Here is a 22,612-nt window from a genome sequence, read left to right as displayed (position 1 = left end):
TGTCATCTACAGTGGGTACCTGAACAGTAGGTTTGTTAAAGTATTCAAAAAGTTTCAAAGTTACTTGATTTTTTTCTTTAACACAAACCCTGAAAAATAAAGAAAATACATTTTAATGTTCATGAACCAGAGCCTATTTCTGGAAGTTTTCTGTGCACTGAACTACCTGGGATTTCAGTGGGAGTAACCTTAGTGCCAATCCCACAATTTGCAAAATGCTATCTATTTTCTTATTAATTATTTATGGTGTTGTAGTGCCCAGAGAGTTTGAGCCCAGATCGGGGATACACTGTGCAACTATACCCACAGATAGGAAGAGATGGTCCTAAAGAGTTTATGGTCTAACAAGACAAGGAACAGGATGGCAGAAAGTGAGTGCATTCCATTCTTACAAATCAGGAAAGTAGGCCAAGAAAGATTAGGGATCTGAAGCAAAGCCTACTGAAACCAACAGGAGTCTTTCCAGTGACTGCAGTAAAGAAATGATAAACTCAAGAATTTTCAAACAGAATATGCAGTATTTATCACTTCACCCAATTATAATGGTGCTATAAAGCCAAATCATGTCCATATTTTTTACTTGAGTAACTCCGCTGATTTCAGCAGGGGAGTAAGCTGAGCAGATTGTGGCTCATAATTACTGGAGGAATGCTACATGATTGTGAAGCATATCACATCAGAGTCTGATATTACTTAAATTAACTTAAGTTGTGCTTTTGACTTTGAAGAAAGTAGAAAGAGTTTCTTAGTTTTTGTGCTGTTTAAACCATTTCCCCCACTTTTTTAGGTCAAATTGATGTATACTATGCATGTTTTACACAGTACATACAATCTACATATCTGTTGGTTATTCATATGTGATAAACTGCTAGGCTAGGTGACAAATCCTTGACTGCCACATCAGTATTCTGCTGGCTAAACCTCTTTCCTCTCAACAGAGGCACCCCATTTTCTGGTGGGAGTGGTGGAGAGGAGAGGGATAAGAGAATAAGAGCAGGCACAGAAGAACATCCCATTTGATTTTGAATAGTACTACATTTTTCCTCCATGCAATATGGAATTAATTACTACAGCCTTCATGGTGTTGTTTCAGAACCTTAATATGCATCTTATTCAGCTTTTAATAGAAAAAAAAAACTTTAAAAGCTGTTTGTTTGTGTTACTGCCCACTTCTGTGAAGCACCACTGGGAAGGCTGTAACACTGGAAATACTGTAGAGTAATTATTTGTGCTTCTCCCCTGTGGCCCTGAGGCTGGGGCATCAGTCTGGCCTAACTGCATCTGAACTCTTATTTTCACTCATCTATGCAAAATCCATGTTGTTTCAAAGTAACCTGAGAAGGCAAAATGAAACCTTAGTTAAGATAAATCCTTTCTATAATCACCCTTCAGGTATTTGAAGGTTGTTATCGAATCCCCCATTGATCCTTTCTTCTCTAGACTAAATAACCCTAGTTCTTTTAGCCTTTACTCATAAATCATGTTTCCCAGGCCCTTAATCTATTTTTGTTGCTGTGCACTGAATTCTTTCTGAACTGTCCACATCCTTTTTGAAGTGTGGAGCCCAAATCACACACAAATGCTTTGGTTCTTCCCCCCCCCCAACAATGACATAAGGGCATCCTGCAGAATTGCTTTTTGCTGTAGTTTGACTACTCTTACATATTTTTACCTTCTCCTTATTAATCCCAATCACATTTGCCTGGAGTAGTATTAACAAGAAAGCATACACTGAAGAAATAGATGCATCAAGTAGACAAGACCTGAAAGTTTTTAACATACCCTTAATACTACTAATTAAAATAAACCTGCGGAAATGGCTGATGTTTACACATAAAGCAATATTGGGCTAATAAGTGTTTCTGAAGAGTAATTAGGTGAACTGGATCTTGCCTCTGAGAAACTGGCCTGAAGCTGGTTGGAGGGCAAAGTAACTAGCAAGAAGATATCTTAAAAATACCCAAACAAACAAACAAACAAACAAACCAAGCACAAAAACAAACAACCAAAAAAACCCCAACCCCAAACCAGGGAGTGCCATTAATGTGTGCCAAAGCAATTTTTACTGCACTGGGCATGATTACTTGCAGGGCTCAGTGATCATAGTTGCTGATCACCATCAAGCTTATCTAAAGGTAATTTCAGCCACAAGAAGCTCAAGGGTTGAAAATTACCAGTCTGGTTGCTTATACTTAGGTGAGCAGATGGTGTAACTCTGTTGGGCAGCTGCAGTGCAATAGCACATAAATGAGAAAGCTGCCTCCTGATGGCTTGCTGTGTTTAACGCCTCAGCTGAGAACTGGGGATGTGCCAATCGGGCTGTGAGTCAAAACCATCACAGGTATCCTGGGCCGATTTGCATTTCACATTGATTACTGACTAAACGTTAATGAACAGCAGAAAAGTTTTGATGTTCAATGCTTGACAGTTACTGTCTCTTATGTCTGGGATGGTTTAGCCCAGATTGAACCTCTGTCAGAATCTGCTGAGGTGCCTTCTACTCTCTGGGGTTTGGTTTGATTCTATACTATACTACTGCAAACTGAAATAAGGGTTAAAGAAGTCCACAGCTAACTATCCACTTGGCTTCCCTTTGAAACAGTTAACTCTGTTAAACACAGACATTTCAAATGATCTTTGCATAGTCCAGATACCTGAAGAATGTCATACTCTCTCCACTTTAAAAGCACATTATTTTATTTCCTTTTTCCTTCCTTTATTACACTTTAAGGAACGTTTAAAGGCTGGTCTAAAGCCTACTGACGTCAACAGGGATCTATCTATTGATTTCTATGGAGTTTAAGCACAGAAGAAATGGCTGCTGAGATTCTGTTCAGAATGAACACAATCAGTACATAGGTTTTAACCTGCCTTTTGATAGCTACAGCCTCCTGACAGCAGCAGCACAACCAGAATACAGATACAGATATACTGCTGTTAAAAGAAGGGGATATGAATGCACTCACTTTCACTACGAATTTGGGTCTATCCAACCATGTCCTTTCTCTTTTTGATTCTTCCCAAGTGCATATGTCACTACTTAAAAGTCAAAATGCTTTGTTATATAAACAGTTTCCCCACTTGGATTGCAAGGTACCACATTCATGGATGCAAAACAAACCTTTACATTATTTTATAGGAAGATACAAGAAAAGGGGAAAAAACCCCCCATGAGGGCAAAAGTATATTTCACCTTGTGGACAACTGGGGCATATCCAGATGAGCACAGATGTGCGGTGTGTAGCACCGCATACACCACAAATGCAGGCATTCCCTGCATTGCTATTTTGTTGCAGGGGGTGGGAGCTTCAAACCTGGAAGATCTGAGGGTCAAAAAACCCCCACTCCTTAGAAAAGCAGAGCAGCACACATGGTGGCAGTGCACTGCCGAAAATGGAGACTGGCCAGCTGGAGCCAGGCTCCCTGTTGCAGGAGTGCCATGGCTGCAGCTCCCAAAGGCTTCCAGGACCCCTGGTAAGGCTGCTGGGGCCAGCACAGTTGCCGGCCTTAGCCTCCTCCACTCCACCCAGGGCAATGTGCCACGCCCCAGAGCTCATGTGGCACCAGCATTCCCCAGGGACACATAGCAGCAGCACAAGGTGTGCTGCTGCTGCTTGTCACTAGGGAAACACATGTTCCTGCTCATGGGGCCATGCCCCTGACATGCAACTTGCAACTAGCTCTGAGCTGACTTGACTAAAGCATAGGAATGAGTGTTACCTGTTCTGGGTGCATATTGCCCTAATTACAGGAAAAGAGGATAGCTGCACAGATAGGTGATCCTATCCTTATAATGGGTATACTTACACACCCACAGAGGACAATATAGACACTAGTCAGGTAACTCAGTTAGTCTAAGGCTCCAGTTTGGTCATTAACTACATGAACCAGAACTCCGTCCCAAAACTAGCCTCGTTAGTATGGACCAAATTCTTGAAACACTGCATAACCAGATGACTAATTCACATGGATTTACCGAAATAACTCATAAATTACAGGGCCTGACCTCATTCTTCAGGTTCCTTGCCAAGAAATGTTCGGCTACGTGAGCAGGAAGCACATTCTCCAGAAGCACCCGATTCAGGTTCTCCATGGTTTCAATCTCCTCCCGCTCTTTTTTGAATTTGTTCTTCCACAGGAAGTCTAACCTACAGTAATATTCATTCTGTTACAAGAGGACACAGAAGTAAAGAAACAATAGGCATCTTGTCCTGCTGGAGTACAGGTTTTAAGAGACAAAATAAGCACAGCACTCCCTCCCAAAGAGGCTCCCTGTTGCCAGGCTACCCTTGCCAACCTGACCACTAAACTATAACCACAGACTTTACTGAGGTTAGTCCTAGGCACCCATTTTATGGCCTATATTTCAACACTCAGTTCACCAGGGCCAAATATGGGACCCAAACCAAAACAAACAAGGAGTGGATAATGACTTATATGATGGGAAATTATCTTTGCTTGCAGTGAAAATTTCAGTAGCCTTTATTTCACAATTCAAAAATTTACAGTGGAAAGAATTTAGAATGAGATAAATTAACACCTTGTCATTTGCGATAGAGGCCACGTGGGGTGTGAGAATTCATATATAACAGTGTACAGTTAAAAGAACAGTGGCAACAGCCAACTCCTTCAGAAATATATATGATCACTTTTTTCTTCTCCTTCCCCTTCATGTTTATAAAAGTTTCTAGAATGGCACAAGAGCACAAACATCTAAAATCATATAAGGCTTTGCTAGTCAAAATCTTCAGATGTCTTTGTCTGCCCACTGGAAATAGCAGTAGTGGAGCAGATGTTTCCCAAATCCAAATTCTCTTCAGTAGCTGAAGTGGCAGGATGGTAGGGTTATTTTGGGGAAGTTTTTTTGTATTTTTGTATATACATCTCCCCCCTTTTCAAGCTTAGTTTGCTTATACCCATTTTCATGCTATATTTAGTTCTCTCTCCTAATTTTCAGTGGCTTGTGAATCTATATTAGCCACACATGCTGCCAAGAGCTTTCATTTTAGTTACTGTCTTAGTGCCTCCTCTATAATGTCATGACCTGAGTGAGACCTGAAAATATACCTCCCCTATTGGCAAGCAGCATGGTACACACAGACAGTAGAAATGCCCAGGACATTAGGATCTTTGTGAAAAAGTTATTTCAACATTAATTAAATTTTCCAATTTCACCTCATGGACGTCACATATTTTGAAGCTTGAGCTGACTCACTTTGGAGACCCTGTGCACATCTTTTCCAATTGATTATCATTTCAGGATAAATCCAAGGTATTCATTCTATACTACATTCAAAGAATCCATTGGACTGAATTTAATTTAATTTGAACTTGCTGAACAAGAACAATTCTAGTATAGTCCATGGGGTTTCTTCTGGTATAACGCAGACATTAGATTTGAAATGGGCCCCTTGCTGCCCTAAGAAACAATACTGGTAATTTATGTTTCCAAGGGAAAAAATCATGTATAGCTCTGGTTCGAAGACTCCTGGAGCAGTGTAAATTGATGCAGTTATTTTTTTTAAGTTAGATGAGAATGGTAGAAACATGCGTGCAAACACTGTAACTGTCATTTCATGTGGTTTAAAAAAAAATGCAGAAAATGCCCATGGAGTGAAAAAGGTACTAGCCAAGGTAAACTAGGAGAAAAAAGCCAAGTCTCAGTTTAACTGCTGCTGATCAATGCATTGTCGCTGGCTTTAGATACTGATGACAGGTTGGCTGGTGAGGACACAGTACCTTAGATATATTTTAGTTACAAAAATAGCAAATTGGAGGAATTAAATCCTATCTGAAATAAATTATCTCTATGTTAATCTATATACCTTAGAAGGAAGAAGAAATATAGTATCTGTTCAGCCAGGAGATGCACATTATTCAGGAAAGTATGGTAAAATGGCTCTTAGCACTTTAGGTTGGATGATGATGCCCAAGTTATAGTTGGAACTGGCAGAATGGTGATGAAATGTAAGAAAGGAATCTGCAGCCTCCAGAGTAATTACAAGGACTACTACAAGGTGTTTGCAGATGGCAAACAAAGGAAATGAGGGGTAAGTAGGGAGTTAAGTGTATGAGCAGATGTAAGCTTTAAAGGAACAGAGAAGGTGAAAACAATTTACTTTCAATAGGATTCTAATGGTGACCTTTGCAGTTATCCTTACCATCAAATGGCGGTTACCCCAATTACAAAGATTCAGCTTCTGAAGAGTCCTGTATCAGAACTAACCTCATTATGTCACAGTTTTTGAATACCTATTTTACCTTCCAATTAATAGAAGTACCTGTAGTTTTTCAGCTTTTTAAAACCATATTATGTGGGTGTTACTATACTGAGAAAAACAAAGATGTTTTTTGATCCAAGTTCCTAGGATGATAAAATAAAAGACTACCCATTAGAACAATGAAGAATAATTCTATTAAATATGAAATGCCAAAACATTCACAGCAAGTGAGTTCAAAGAGAAATGGAAAGACCAATGTAATGTTGAAGTTACAGATTCTAAATTCTCTTTAACATTTCAATCCTATTATGTTGAAAAGCTCTGTATTGCAAAGAATGTTAAAATCAGGTGCTATGTAAACTAAGGTCTTCATAAAGATACCTAACTTGTTTGAAAGCTCATATTAAAAAGATTATTTATTTACTGTTTTATTACTTATCAGATTATGCCCTAGTAATTCTGTGAAGAGAACAAAGATGCACAATCAAAACTACCTCTCTATTTAACAGTCCTAGATATCTGGAAACATGTATTAATTCATTATTTATATAGTCATATTTATTATCTGTTTTTAGAAACAAAGACATCCTGTCATTGTTTTTAAGACATCCTGTCATAACAAAAAAACCCAACAAAATATACTTTACCAGAAGAAGTAGCGTGTTACTTCAACCTGTCTCTGCAGCATCTGTAAAGAATTGGCACTTCAGTGGGGCTTTCTGGCACTTTAGCTAAAGCTGATTTAATCAGCTACTAGATAAAAGCCCCAGAAAAGCCCCACTAAAGTGCCTGATCTTTACAGAGGCTGCAGAGCTGGGTTGAAGTAATGTGCTACCTCTTCTGGGCATGTTTGGGGCTTGGCACAGGAATGTGCAGGGTTTAAAGTAAAGCACTGTTTTGGGGGCATTTTTAACATCCGTAAGCAGCCTATGACCTACTTGTAATTGCTTGTTGTTTTAATGTATGTTTTTACCCACCTTTTGTGCAACCTAAGCAATGTTAAACCAAATGCAAGAATGAAGGTAAAAATATTTTAAATCTGGTCATTTTCATAAACCAATGTGTAAACCAAGATTTTTTTATTTTTCTTTTTATATATTAATAGTAGGTACCTCCTGGACATATTCACATAGAATAAGTAAATGCTTCCAGAACTCACAAAGGGGTTCTTATAGGTATTGTATCCTCTTAGTATAGAAGGTGTCTGGCTTTTGTGTCAAAAAGAACTGTTTCAGACTGTAGTCAAAGAATGTAATCCTTGGTCATGTAAAAGGGGAGTAAGAAAAGAGTACCTTTTATTTTTGAAGAACACAGTCTTATGGAGGGAGCTAACCATATGCAATACGTTTAATGCTCAGAAGAAGTGAGAAAGGACTGACTCAGGGCTGGAATCTGCTAACTCATGCTTAACCAGCTTTGTTATGCTGAATCACTGACAAGTGACTGAACTGAAGTTTTAGGTGCGTCAATTGGTCCAGCCAAAAAATAAGGCTAGTAAGGAAGTGGGGTGTCTATATGTGCATTAGAGCTGGGAGCAGTACACTGCTCTCAGGAAATCTGGGAATCCCCTCCCAGCCAGGGGCTCACTGCTAGCTGCCCCACCAGTGGATCAGGGCATGGGGCTAGGACCTGCCCCACTCCTATAGCTCTTTCCAAGCCCCACACCTTCGTTTCCCGATTGGGGCATGGGGCTGGGACCTGCCTTTGACTGGGACGGTTCCCAGCCCCCGCTCTGCAATTGCTGAGAAGCCTGTTCCCTGCTCAGATCCATATCATGCTGGACTGTGGAGCTGGGAGCTCCCTGCTGGAGGGGCCTGAGAAGCCTGTTCCCTACCCAGCTCCACAATCATGGTTGTGGGGGCAGCACTGGGAGATCCTTATCTCTGGGCTCCCAGGGCTGGGGCTGAGAGAAAAGGATCTCCTAGTACTGGTCCTGCAGTCACAGAGCTGGTGCTGGGAGTTAAGGATCTCCAAGCACTCGCCCCACAGCCACGGAGGTGGTGCTGGAAAATAAGGATATCCTATCCCCTGCTCTCTGATCGTGATCTCAGAGCAGGGGACTTGGAGCTTCCTGCTGCCAGGGCAGGGGGGCATAGTTCCCACCTAGGCTCCAGTGGTGGAGCCCACCTTGGCAGCAGGCAGCTCCCAGGGGTATGGAGCTATCTCCCATCCCCTGCTGGCCAGCTTACTGGGAACAGATTTCTTCCCAGGCAGGTGTCTACATGAATGCTACTGTGCAGTAACTAATCACAAGTAAATTTGCTACTTGCATTTGCAGGCAGCACATTTACTTGCAATTAGCAAAGTTTACTGTGCAGTAAGTGTATGAACAAGTAGATGTTTACTTTTCATTCCATCCAGGAAGAGCACACACCAACTGCTGAAGCTTCCTTAGCCTGACGAAGGGTTTTTGAACCCGAAAGCTTGCTTAATAACTATTCTCCAACCATTTGGGTTGGTCTAATAAAAGATATCAAATTCACCCAAGGAACCTTGTTTGCACAAGTAGATGTGCACGCTTACCACACAGTAAACTACGCTACTGCGCAGTAACACATCTCGTGTAGATGCACTTTGTACATTGTAGAGCTTTCTCATGATTTCATATATCTATCTCAAAGCACTGTACAAATGTGGGTAAGTATGAAACAGCATACTTTTACAGGTGGTTGAATTGAATAAAGCATCTGGAAACAATTTTTATATTCCAGAGGACAAGTGTATCATTTCATCTTTAAGGATTCTTATCAGAACTCACCCTTCCTATACCAGTTCTGCTAAATCATGAAGACTCTCTAATCCTCAGTTTCATCATCTATAATATGGTGAAAATTATGCTAACGCTGCTTGTATGCTAGCATTGGCTCTCACTGAAGGAAAACTGTAGGGCAATGCTTGTGCCTCATCATATTAAACAACTTTCTGGCAGAGTTAGGGAAAGAATCTATAGCCACAGTCATTTTGCCCTTCTGCTGCTTGAATTAGAGTATAATTTCTAGCTGGCAACTCCACAAACATTTATCTTCTTTCTAAGCTAGTCAGAGAGCAATGCATATGCACATTATTATAGTACTTAGCATCAAAGTACAAAAATTCCCATGGGAAGAGAAAGACTTGTCCACCTCATTAGCCAAGGTGAACTTTTGACTGGGCTGGCAACACTTTCCATCCTTGTCTCCAGCACAAATAGATGTGAGAGCAAGCTCAGGCAGACATGGGTGGTGCAATGCACTATGTATTCCTCCTGGCTTCTCTCCCCTTTCTTAGGGCTTATGGCATTCATGCATATGGTCCAGACCCCAGGTTTTTCTGTTCTGTTGCCAAGCATGTGCACTTGAGGTCAGGTTCGAAAAAGCCTGGAAGGAGTGAACCTTTCAACTCCTGATCCACTTTGCCATAAGTGAGCATTGCGTAGTTGCTGTTTGAGTTTTGGTGGGGCGTGATTGCCAGGTGTGTGAGGCAACAAGCCTGAGGTAAAAGTGAGAGATGAGTGAAAGACTGTTGCAGTTTAGATGAGTGGCAGGTCACCAAGGAGACAGTAATATTCAGCGTGTGATTGGATAGTGAAGTGGTGGCAAGTTTCAGATACCCACTGACATAAAATGACACCACAGAAGTGTCTCAGGGCACGTTTCTGGCTGTGTGTGTCAGTGCATTTGTGTGGGGCATGTCTGTGCATGTATCATGGTCTGAGCCTGTGGGTGCATGTACACATGCCTATTGATGCACAACAATAAACTCTGGAGCTTATTATTCTGGAGTTTATTGCTCCTAGGATCGTAGCACATTGAGCTGGACCAGCTGGTGGGGGTACAGGGGGTCAGTCTACCAGCCCAGGGCTGCTCCCCCTAGCTCAATGTGCTGCAGAGGGGTTGGCTGGGACATGAGGGTGTTCTAGTGTGGGACTAGTGAGCAGGCAGCCACCATGCTGAAGCACCCTCATGCTCCAGCCAGCCAAAGAGTGTCTACACATGCTCTGCTGCAGAATTTTTTACTCCTCAGCAGGACAGCACATGTATTTACAAGTACTATCCTGCTGCAGCATAAATTAGTTTACTCCAGCCTAATAGGGGTGTACGTGTAGATGCTCAGATGTTTACTGCATTAGTCTACTGCGCAGTAAATGTCTCATGTAGATGCGACTTGTGTGCATGCCTATGCTGCATTGTGGAGGTCACTTGTTGCTGTGTATTCAGTGGTGGGTTCTTGTGAGAGTGGCCAGACCATTCCAGGGCCAGACAAGGCCCTGTAGCGAGGGAGTGACCCGTGTAACAAAGTGTCCTGGAAACTGAGGGCACAAGTTGTACCAGTGATTAGAGAATCCAGGCACCAGTGGGGAAAGATTTCAGACTCTGATGTAAAGGATAACCCTGCACTTGCATTGCCTTGTTCCTGTGTTCCTTATTCTGTTTCTCGTGTTCCCTATTTTGTAAAGTATAAACATTATTCAGTGTTTCCCTGTTCTGTTTATTTGTTGTTACTGCCATTAACCTACTTGTTTATTTGCTCCATAAAGCTGATTCAACCAAGCCGGACACATTTTAGCTTGGCTAACTGAAAACCTATCTGCCCATTACCTTTACAGCACCCTGTTAGTATCATGAATGTATTAATCTAGGGTTTTCCTGCAACATGTAGGAGACAGGAAGGGTGCTGCTTTTTTCTCATTCCTCCCCTTCCATGCACTCTAGGGAAGGGAAAAGTGGCTGGGTTGTTGCCCAGGGCATCTGGGTACAGGAACCTTTCCTTCCCATTCCTGCTGCCAGTAGACAGGGTGTCAGTAGGAGTTGGCTGAGTGGCCTGGCCTGCTTTAGCAGTGTTCTTATGTGCTGCTGGCAAGTAGCTGTTAGCAAGCTCTGTTCTAGCCTGATTATTCCCTAATCTAATCTAGTGAGCTGGATCTGTTAAGATAGTGGGAGCCAGGCAGCTCACCAAACCGTCTAGAATTTTTCCCACATGAAAAAAACTTGCAAACCATTGTGTGGGCTTTTTCCGCCTTCTGTTTTGATTCTTGAAGGTCTAGTCTGAGGGTTTAAATCACATTCTCTGCTTCTCTGGTGAGTTCCAGTGCAGTTGGGGGGTTAAAAAGGGTCCAGTGTGAGGTCCTGTGACCCAGCAAGGCACTTGGGCACTGGCTCTGTCCCCCACATTGTATAGTAAGGATCTTTAATCCAGCTCTTGTACAGTCTGGGCTAGATTCTATTCCATCTGTTGGGTGCCTAAGTGTGATTCTAATCCACCCTGCCAAATCCTTGAAAATCCACTTCTATATCTACTTTTGTAGCACACCGTCATCTTACCCTTAAGATGGTATCACAAAAAAAGAAAAAAAACAAGCAAGGAGGAAGACAACTCCTTCCCACAAATTTTGCATTAACAGTTTTCCAGGGACTTGAACAGGGTGAAATAAGTGCATTAGGTGCCTAAATCCACTTACATACCTAATAGGTGGAATAGAATCTGGTCCTGTTGGGTTGAGACTTTGGTTGTTAGCCAGTATCCCTGAAAGGGCTGGGGGATTAGGGGGAGGGAGGCATTTCCTTCGTATCTGGTGCCCAGTCAATATCTGCACTGGAACAGTACAGTCAGATAACCAGATTACCATGTTTCCCTGCTAGTTAATAGTTCTAATAAAGTTGTGGCCACTGCATTTAACCATATTAGGGTGTACATGTCTCATTGTTTCTGTATCTGAACCAATTGGTAGTAACTGTGAAGAAAATTGCTTGTAATTAAGCAACTATAGAGGCAACAGATGGATACTGACAGATGGAGGACCACTAGGAAACAATGAGACAATATTGGTCAGCATGACAGGCAGCAGTCACAGCCCAATGACAGCTGAACTGTTGTCAAGATTTTGTAGGCATCATAGCAAGGAATTTTAAGGAGCGATTTGGAGGAGGATAATGAGATGGCTTTGTGGATGTCTATATGCAGCTCTGATACAGAAAGAGGAACAGCATGGGGGAATGCATGAAAGTTCCTGCCTGAAAATCCAACATGTTTTCTGTGAAGACTGGCATTGTGGGCTGCTGGGATGTGGGGGGTCAACTTTATATTGGATGAAAGATGATAGATAAGGTAGGGACATGTGAAGGGTATTCAAAGTACAAGCAAGCAGTTTATATTTGATGTGATAGGAAAGGTGGAGTTGGTGGAGAGGATACACAGAGACAGGAGGGACATGGTCAAATCAACAAGCTGGGAAAATGGTCCCTGCAGCAATGTCCTGTGTGTCATTGAAAAAGTATACATATATACATTCTAAGAGCACACTCAAGCCTACTAAAGCAAATGTAAAGAATGTGCTTCCTACCTGTCTACCAAGGACCAGTAAAGTGACAAAGAATATAAATAGAGACACAGAGCCCATTGTCTTCAGGTCCTTCAGTATTCCTGGCCTGTAAAACAGAGTTGCAAACAAAATGTATGGCTCAAAAGAGCTGAAAATATAAACAACATCCAAACAATACTCTAATTTTAAGCTGATGCAAGATGTGCATTCATCCACTCAAGGAGCTGTTGCCCATTACTCCCAGTTCTCTGCTTTCTCAGGCTAGGGACAGACTTTCAAAAAGCCTGAGCCTGAATTGATTAAATCTTTGCAGGTTAGTCTTACCTGGCTAGGCTAAATCAGTTTGTAACAGCACAGACATCCCAGACATGCAGGCACATGCCTGCAGTGGCTCGGGTTAGAAGACAGGGTGCACAAGAGCAGCCCTCCCTTCCCTTCCATAGTGATGAGCTGAGAGGGGCGTGGCCAGGTCCCGGCAGGATGTTCTGATTATGGGGGGATTCTCCTCACCTCCTGACCAGCCCAGCAGGGAATTGATAACACAGTGTTTATCACCCCATTATGAAAACAACAGAGGGCCATTACCACTTACCTGTTGATTCTGCCTTTGTCCTGTCTGCCACAGCATGGACCATAGCCAGCATGTGGTCTGCTAGCTAATACACAGACACCTCTCAGTAAGGCAGAGGGAAGGGGGGAGTTCCTGTTTAGCAGGAAGCGGGGAGGGGGAGGGGGAGAGCAGCCTGCAGTCCCTGCTGGAGCTCCAGCCAGGAAGCAGAGAGCCCCGCCCAGCCTAGAGAGCATGCTAGGAATGCTGGGGGAGTTTGATTTATCTTAAACCAGCAAGGGGTCTGGGACAGACATTGCATAAACCAATTTGAGCCAAATCAGTTAAGTCTGATACATTCAACCAGGTTTATCTCAAACTGGTTTCAGCCATTTTCAAACTGGTTTATGTGCATTGAGCATCTGTTCTGTTACAGGTTGAAACCAGTTTCTGAGCACTTAAACTGGTTTATGTGTAATGTTTATCCCTAGCCTCAAGGCCCAGATTCAGGGAAAAACAATCTCTCCCTTTGCTAATGTGGCAAGATAGAAGCAATCAGCTAAGACTAACCGTAGGTCAATATTTTTTTCTAAAATCTGAACTATACATATTGTACTATTAAGCCAAGGTAAGTGCAATAATTTTGTGGAAAAGCTTCTTTGTCTGCTTGCTACAAATATATTTTAACAGCCTTCACAGGGTTCAGATAACAAAGAACTCCATTCTACCATCCTTTATTATGACAATGCAAATGAAACCACAATGTACTTCCAACATGAAATGATTTATGCGGCCTGCACAGTTTTCCTTCTTTTATTCTAAAGCTGTTACATGCACTATCAAGTGCTACAGTTAATACCAGGAAGTAAGAGAATTGTGATTTATAGATTTACATGGCCAGATTCAATTCCACCTATTAGGTGCACACTTGGACTTTGGTATCTAAGCACGATTCTATCCCACCCTGTTCAAGACTTGTACATTCATTAATACATATCCTTTTGCAACACATCTCCTGATCCTTAAAACTGGATCACTAAAAAGCAGCAAGAAGTAAGAGGACCCATCTGCCTTTTGTATTAAATGTTTTTCAGGCACTTGGGCAGAGTGGAATAGAATTGCACTTAAATGCCAAACTCCACTTATGTACCTCATATGAGGAACAGAATCAGGCCCAAATTTTTTTCCAGCCCCTTCCCCCAAATCTTTTCTATTCCACCACTGAAGAAATATTATTGGTTGCCCTCCCCTAGTAGCTTACAATCATTATTACTATTATTATTATTATTAAAAACCCTGGAATAGACAACCTACCTTTCCAAAGGCACCACTGCATATAGGAATTTGATGTAATCATCCAGCATGGAGCCATGAGTGTGCAGGAGAATGACATTGTAGACCACCAATGCAATCAACATTATCACCATTTTCAACTCATAATTTATTCGCAGAAAAACAGAACAGGAAATCAGTCCCAAAATGCAGCTGTATATGAAGTACTGTCAAAGAAATAAAACAGTATGAACATTGAGAATCTGATCTTGCAAGTAGAAATTGGGGAAAACAAAGTACTGTATAATAAAACACCCATGCTAGCTTTACAGAAATTATTAAAAACCTGGTATAAATTAGATATGGAATCTATTATGATTAAAAACACAAATAAAGTTATGGGAACATGTGTTTCACAAATCATTAATCAATTAGTAAGTAGATGGATATTAGATATTTTTAATTGCTATTATCACTTGGTTTCAATTTACACTAAACAACTCACTAGATACTAACTTGAGTCCATGTCTCAATTCATGCCCATACTTCATTCAGCATACTCATGAATAACAGAGAATGAGTACATGAAATGTATTGCTACCAAACTACAAATCAGCACATAATCCACTGGTTAATATTGTATCTATGCATGGCCTGCACTGGCTCTTGAGAGCAAATAATTACTCTTTTGGTATGTCTACACAAGACACTTTAGTGTGCAGTAGACTAATCTACTGAGCAGTAAAGCATTAATATTTAACCTTGTGCTAGGCTACTGTGCAGTGCAAGAGGCTAATGTGCAGTTATCTACTACCTGAAAATAAGGTAGTAGATTAACTGTGCATTAGCTACTGTGCAGTAACACACGTGTTGATGCTGTCTGAGAGCAATTTGCTCCTGGTCAGCCAAGGCAGCAGGGGGTTCACTTCTGCCTGGCTCAGCCCCATGTGGTGGGAGCTGTGTTGGCTGCAGGGGCAGCTGTCTCCCTGCCATGTGGGGATTGTGACCATCCTTGTCTCCATATGGCTGTCCCAGCAGTCAGAATTGCTGCATCCCAGGCAGGTGGGGATCAGGCCAGAACCTAATCCCTATGTGGCAGGGAGATGTATCTCTGCCTGATGAGGACAGCCAGGTGGGAATTGGGAGGGTCCCTATCCCTATGTGGCTGGAAGAAGCATCCCTGCCTGGCAGGGACCCTCCTGATCCCCATGTGGCTGCCAGGAAGCATCCTTGTCAGGCGGGGATGCTTCTCTCAGCCACATGGGGATTGGGACCCTCAACCCCATGTGGCTGCCAGACAGCGTCTCCACCAGGTGGGGATAACTCTCCTGGTTATGTGGGGATCAGGACCCTCCCTATCCCCACATGGCTGCCAGGTAGCATCTCTGTGGAGATTAGACCTGTGTGAATAGGGAAATATTCAATTCAGATTTGGATTCAGCTAATTCGGAGGAAAGTGATTTGATTCAGAGATTTGGATCACTGCCCTGAATTGATTCAGCTGAACTGGCTTTGGAAGATTCGGTGCTGATTTAGAGAGATTTGGTGATTCGGATGGGCCGGAGAGAGGCAGGCACAGATGGGCGGGTGGCTGCAGGTTCTCCCATGGCTCCTCTGGGTGTGCCTGCCTCTTCCCAGATGGGGGAGCCACAGGAGGAGCCCCCATGGCTGCCTTGCTTGGCCCCATCCCCCACCTGGCTCCAGCCTAGTTCCAGCACTTAAAAAAAAGCCATAAAAAAAACCCCGCACTCACCGGCTACAGCAGTGGTGGTTGGGGCCTCTGGATACTCATGGCAGAGCCCCCCCCAGAGCAATGGGGGGCAGCGGCAGAGCACTCAGCAAAGAGCAGTGGGGGGCACTGGGATCCCCCCCGTGTAGTACCCCTGCGGCAGCTCAGCAGTGTGGGTGCAGTGCAGCTCAGCAGTGCGTTGGTCACTGCCTAGGAGCTAGGTCCACTGGGGCTGAGTGCTGCTGGGCTCTGGCTGACACGTGGAGCCGGCCCAGCTCCCAGACAGTGTGCAGTGCTCTGCTGAGCCACAGCTGCAATGTGGGTGCACCAGGTGGGGGGGGGGCATCCATGGTGGCCCCCACTGCCCCGCACTGCATGGGGAGGTTCTGCCACAAGCCTTCAGAGGTCCAAATCGCTGCTGCTGAAACTGGTGAGTATGGGGCTTTTCTTTTTTTTTTTTTTTTTTTAAAGTTCCACACTCACTGGCTGCAGCAGCGGTGAGTGGGGCCTCTGGGCACTTGTGGCAGAGCCCTCCATGCACTGTGGGGAAGTGGGGGGCAGTAGGAATCACTTCTTCCCCCTGGGCTGGCATCTGTGCAGCAGCTGTCACATCGTATGAGTGCAGCATGGCTCGGCAGGGTGCTGTGCACTGCCTGAGAGCTGGGGCCACTGGGGCTGAGTGGTGCTGGGCTCCCGCTCACACGTGGAGTGGCCCCAGCATCTAAACAGTGTGCAGCACCGTGCTGAGCCACGGTGCACTTGTGCCATGGGGCAGCTGTCATGCGGGTGCCAGGCGGTGGGGGGAGACCCCTGGTACCCCCCACTGGGTGGGACTCTGTCACGATCCCCCAGAGGCCCCAATCCCCACTGCCAGAGCCAGAGAGTATGGGGCAGGGCAGCCATGGAGGCTTTTCCTGTGGCTCCTCTGGCTGTGCCTGCCTCTGCCCCTGCTGCCACTAGTCCAGCTGGCGTGGATGAGGGGGCACAATGCAAACATGGCTCACTTCGGGCAGCAGCATGGCATAGCTCCCACTCCTAGTGCTTCTGTGCCTGCATCAGCACTGGGAGCAGGGGCTCTGCCCTGCTACTGCTTGCCAGCTGATGCAGGGGGGCATGGGATACAAGCGTAGCAGCTCTGGGAGTGGGGGCTATGCCCTGCTGCCACTTGCCCAGGCAGAAGGGAGAGCCCCTGCTCCCAGCACTGCCGCGGCCCCTGCCCCCACCCCTCTCCCCAAGTAACGCGCCCCTCCCACCCTGGCTGGGCAGCTTGTCCCAGCCCCAATCTCTCCTTCCCTCGTGCCACTTCTCTCCTCCCTCCTCCAACCCCAACAGACTTACCAGCTGGAGGCAGCTGTATCATCTGCTTGCTTAGTCTATGGCTGAATCTTTGAAGCAGCCAAATCTTTTCTGAAGCTTTTCCGAGTCAATTCAGATGCTTTGAATCAATTTGGAGCTTTTAATTGGTCTCCTGATTCAATTCAGATTTGGAGATTCGGTCCCCAAATCAGGCCAAATCTCCTTTGAATTGAATCAGCTACTGAAACTTCACACAGGCTTAGTGGAGAAGACTTTCCTGGCCATGTGGGTATTGGGTCTGACCCCTGTGTGGCTGAGACACAGCAGTCCACCAGACCCTTGTCTCTTGCCAGTCCCAGGCTGGCACCTGAGGGAGCCTGGAGCTTCCCCTGGCAGATGCTATGGGCCAGATCAGGGGAGGGGGCAGGAACATCCCTTGTCTCATGTGTTGTGGTTGGGAGCAAATTTGCTCCCAAGCTGGCACAAGTGTAGGCCCTTTCCCTGGGGGCAATTTATTGCTCCTTTTTTAATGCACAGATAGCTTTATTGTGCATTAATAGCACATGTACATGTGTCCTATATGTGTTGCTTATAGGATTAAGCCCAAAGTATCTGTTACTGCCACCTGTAGACACTGCAGTAGTTCTATTGGTCAAAAGATCAAACTGGGCTCATGCATAAGATATGAATATAAAATATATGTTTAGTTTGGACTAATTATTGGCTTCAGGCCTGGCTTTCACACAGTGAACAATGACAACTTTTTGCTATGTCTTGTATATCAAATATACATTGCATGAAGGTGGTTGCTTTTCCATGAACATTTTTTTCCCTGATCTAAAGGCTAAATGTGCAAAGTTTCAGGATTATTATTATTATTATTTTGAAAGTGGGAAGGGACAATCAAAATCAGTGTTAAAATGGAAAGAACAGTACAATATATTCCCAGCTTCGGCACCATTATGAAGGTCCTTTAATATATTAAAATACATTTTCCAAAAGGAGGCTCTATACAACATCTGAGTATTAGAGATTTGTATCTTTTTTTTTTAAGCATCTTTTCTTAAGCTCCATAACATCTTATTTCTAGGTATGCTATTCCTGGTACATTACTGGCTTGTTGACAGAAGTATTTTTGACTGAACCTGAATCATTATATGCTAATTTTGGAGGATCACTACTGTGAGTGCTTTCCATAGCTGTAATTAATCTGTGACTTGAATTTTTCTCAGGGACCTCTCATAATTTATTTCTGTATGAAATAATAAAAAAGGATTATGGTCAGAATCACCAAAATTAAACCTTTATTATTGCACTCCTTTAAATGATTCTCATTACATTTCTGTGAATTTACTTTTTCCCATCCCTCTGAGGTAGACAGTATGAAAAGATGGGTGGAAAAGACTCAGACACTCAAGCTATTTCAAATTCAGAGAGTTATAGTTATGCCATTTTTTGTGATTGTATCATAAATCTTGTGGTATTTGGTGTTTTCTCTTAAAGTTTAAGTCAATGTGTGGTTATATAAGATTCTCTGCATTATATATAAAATCAGTTAGCAGCCCAAATGGTTGTAGAGAAAAACTTGAAACCATGAGGCATATGGGTTAGAATATTTTCAGTCAAGATCGTGATTTAGGGTCTGACTAGTAATTTTTGAACATTTGAGGTTTGGCAATATGGGGGTTGTTACTTTATTTCGTCTCTCAGAAAGATATCATGAAGGCCTAGAAGATTTTGAATTTTGGATAACTTGCAGCATTTAGAAACTATTTTGAAGCTCAGAACAAAACAAGATAAGCAATCCTTTTACAATGTACTGAGTACTCCTTGACAAGCCTTGCAAAGAAGCAGAAGGCAGAGAAATATAACTAAGTGCATCTCATATTGTAGTAAGAAATATTAATTAGCAAGCTTCCAAAATCTTCTACTGAAACAATTAAAAAATTTCTTCTTCACTCATTGTAGACTATACAGTCAGTAGATGCATCAGCTTCACTGTTGCCAATCATAGGATGCTCATCAGTGTGAATTATAGAGCCATACAGTCATAGAAAAGTAGGGCTGGAAGGGACCTTTACAGGTCATTTAGCCCAACCTCCTACCTGAGGCAGGATCATCCCTATTCAAACCGTCCTTTGCAATCATAATTTAAACTCTACATAAGACTACCCTGAACTGACACAACATAGACCTAACACCCTAACCTGCCACAGGGAAACCACAGCACCCGATGTCCTGCATCTGTAAAATGTTGCCAATATTGGCTCAAGAGGTCACAGGTAGAGGGCCACACCCCCTGTTACAGTGGAAGGCAACCCCTGCCACGATCCATACTAATCTGACCCTTGGGTAAAATTCCTTCCTGACCCCAAATATGGCAACGAGTCTGACCCTGAGTGGAGGGACAAGACCACCTAGCCAGGAGCCTCCAGCTTTGCTCCTAGCAGGAGAATCAGCTTACCCCAGTTGAAGTCCCCAGGCTTGGCTATAGCCAATACCCAAGGCCTCTGAGGAAGCTTAAAAACATCCTGACACATATAGTGGAAAAAAGGAGGGTGGGACGGGAGAAAACAGCAAAGACCAAAATCATGGAAAATACTAATGATAGAAAATAGGCATAGCTACACCCAGATTATCCCCATCCAGTGACTGTCCAACCTCTTCTTGAACAACTCTAGTGATGGAGAGTCCACAACTTCCCTAGGCAGTCTATTCCATTGCCTCAGTATTCTAACACTGAAGAAGTTTTTTCCAGATATTCAATTGAAATTTACTTTGCTGTAACTTCGAGCTATTGGTCTGAGTCCTCCTGTCTGCAAAAGACAGGAAAGGTATTTTCCCTCTTTTCTATGGCAGCCTTTCAAACATTTGAAGACTACTGTCACGTCCCCTCTTAAGCACTTTTTCCGCAAGCTGTATGTGCCTAGCTCCTTCAGCCTCTTTTTATATGACTTGCCTTCCATGCCCTCGACCATCTTTGTTGCCCACCTCTGGACCCTCTCTAACTCCTCCACAACTTTTAAAAAATATGGAGCCCAGAATTGCACACAGTAACCCAGATGAGGCCTAACCAGTGCTGAATAGAGAGGTAATATCATCTCCCATGTCTTGCATCTAATGCTTCTATTGATGCAACCTAAAACTGCATTCACGTTTTGTGCAGCTGCACCACACAGCAGACTCGTATGGAGTCTGCGGTCTAACAAGACTCCTAGGTCTTTTTTACAGTGCTGTGATCCAGGAAAGTGTCCCCCATTTTGTATTTGTGTTTTTGATTATTTTACCTTGCATCTGTCCACCTGCTTAACACTGTGTAGAGATATAAAAGACTAACTTTTAATTTAGGAAAATAAAGTTTTGCTAGCACAAGGGTTCATGTACCATTCAGTAAAGATGGGTAGTTTTAGCTAAAAAAAATAGCTCTCTTTAAATCATGCTTAATAATTCCAAAGCATTTTGCCTCTCTCCTGCTGTCCTTCTCAGGCCAGAAATCATGAGCCAGAAATGCTTCATGTAGTTTAAGATGGAAATTTTGTATAACATAGAGGTGTCTAATAAATAAATAAATAAATAGAAAAGAATAGTGTTGAAATCTTTATTCCACCAAAAATGATTCACTTCACCTGTATTCTTTTGAGAGCAAATGACAATATTTTTTGCATTTAGTATTAAGCTCAGTCATTGAATGACACTTAAAGAATATATTCTGATAATATTTAAATTTAAAAAACAAGTTAAAGGAGAGGTACCAAAAATACTACGATGCCAAGAAAAGCTGGACATTTTAGTAAAACAAGAGACAAAGAGAGTGTTAAAATTGCATCCTTTCCTCCCTCTGTAGGGAAAACTATAAGCATGAAACAAATACAGAGGAGTTAAATATTGGCATTATCTTTGTAAAGGTTAAGCTATGTAAAAAAAAAAGTATATATTTGAAGAAACTGCAAAGCCTAAGATTCCTTGAGAGATCACCAGGCCTAGTCTAAACAGTAAGCAACCATTTTTAAATGTACTACTCAAAATACATGTTGTTGTACCTGATGGCAAAAAAATAAATAAATCCCTAAAGAGGTAGAAAAACCACAGTAAATAACATGGAAAAAAAGAAAATACACTATATTTGTAGTTTAAAAAATCAATACATAAAATTATTGAAATACTAAAATGAAATAATAAATATAAATAATTTGAGTTATTTATTTTTATCTGTGTGGGTATGGACTGAGGATCGATCACACCAATACAAAACCAGGACTTACCACTCAGTAGTTTGCATACGATGACCCAATGTAAATGTGGAAGCCTGCCTACTCCCATACTGGTGTATATAGAGCTAAACTGTTGTAAATTTAAACTTGTCTTATTCAGGTTAAAAGTTTCATTGGCTTTACTCTACTTACTTTGGTACAGGAGCAGACACATAAGATGTTTATAGAAAATCAGCATGACCTATAGGTAGACCTGCAATAAACTAGTATAACTGGTTGTCTCTCTAAACCTCTCTCCCTTTTCCTTCAGAGTGAAGAGGACAGGGAAAAGTCACTTCAATTACAGCAAAAGTTCTCAGGTCAGATCCAAAAGGGACTCAGGGGCAGTTATAGTAGGCTTTAGGCAGACTTTAAGTCTCCAAGTCCCAAGTCAGGGCTCTGAAAACCCCTGCTCAGAAGCTGTCTAATCCAGGAGGAAGCTAATGTCCAAAGGTGCATTATTTTTCAATATTTAAAATTTCCTCATGGGCTAAGGTTCTGCTCTGGCATATGCCCAGAATGTTCTCATTTCTACGAGGCTGAGCATCCCAGCATCTATCTCGCACTGAGGTCTAACTGAAATCCATGTATGGGGATTCCTCCTTTTACCAGAGTTCAGTCCTGTGGACATGCTCTGAAAATGCCTTTGACAGTAGTGGACACCACCTTATTTTATAACCCAAATGGAAATGGAGCCATGCTGTGTTCTACATAATAGCTTAGTGGTGAGACTGTTCACCCAGGAAGTGGGTGAATCAGGTATAATTCCCTTCTCTGTCTGAGGGGATTCTAACATTTCTCTGGAGAGTGCCCTAACTATGGGCTAGTCCAGGCTGGAGACACTCTCCATCCCTCTGTTTGAAGCAATTCAATTTACATATAATAATTTATAGAGTTATTGGGCAAGAAAGAGAGCAAGAGGGACCATGGTTCCATAGCCTACTGGTTAGAGTAAGCTCCCATGGGGTGGGTCTTGGGTTTCAGTGATTCCTCCATGGC

The 22,612-nt window shown here is 42.8% G+C and overlaps 1 protein-coding gene across 2 annotated transcripts in view; it reads right to left on the bottom strand.

The window, feature by feature from the left end:
• ADCY2 (adenylate cyclase 2) overlaps nucleotides 1-22,612 on the bottom strand; it is a 430,081-nt gene that overhangs the window by 22,922 nt on the left and 384,547 nt on the right. Inside the window, exons 18-20 of one of the 2 annotated variants that reach the window (XM_006274493.3) lie at nucleotides 14,381-14,565; nucleotides 12,541-12,625; nucleotides 4,007-4,165 (exon numbers count right to left, since the gene is read on the bottom strand). In XM_006274493.3, coding sequence (XP_006274555.2) covers nucleotides 4,007-4,165; nucleotides 12,541-12,625; nucleotides 14,381-14,565 — 429 coding nt within the window. The remainder of the gene's footprint in view (nucleotides 1-4,006; nucleotides 4,166-12,540; nucleotides 12,626-14,380; nucleotides 14,566-22,612) is intronic. The other variant, XM_019491125.2, reaches the window with a different exon arrangement.

Source organism: Alligator mississippiensis, chromosome 3 (assembly GCF_030867095.1).
Source record: "Alligator mississippiensis isolate rAllMis1 chromosome 3, rAllMis1, whole genome shotgun sequence".
NCBI classification, from domain to species: domain Eukaryota; kingdom Metazoa; phylum Chordata; order Crocodylia; family Alligatoridae; genus Alligator; species Alligator mississippiensis.
This window is presented reverse-complemented; position numbering and strand designations above follow the sequence as displayed.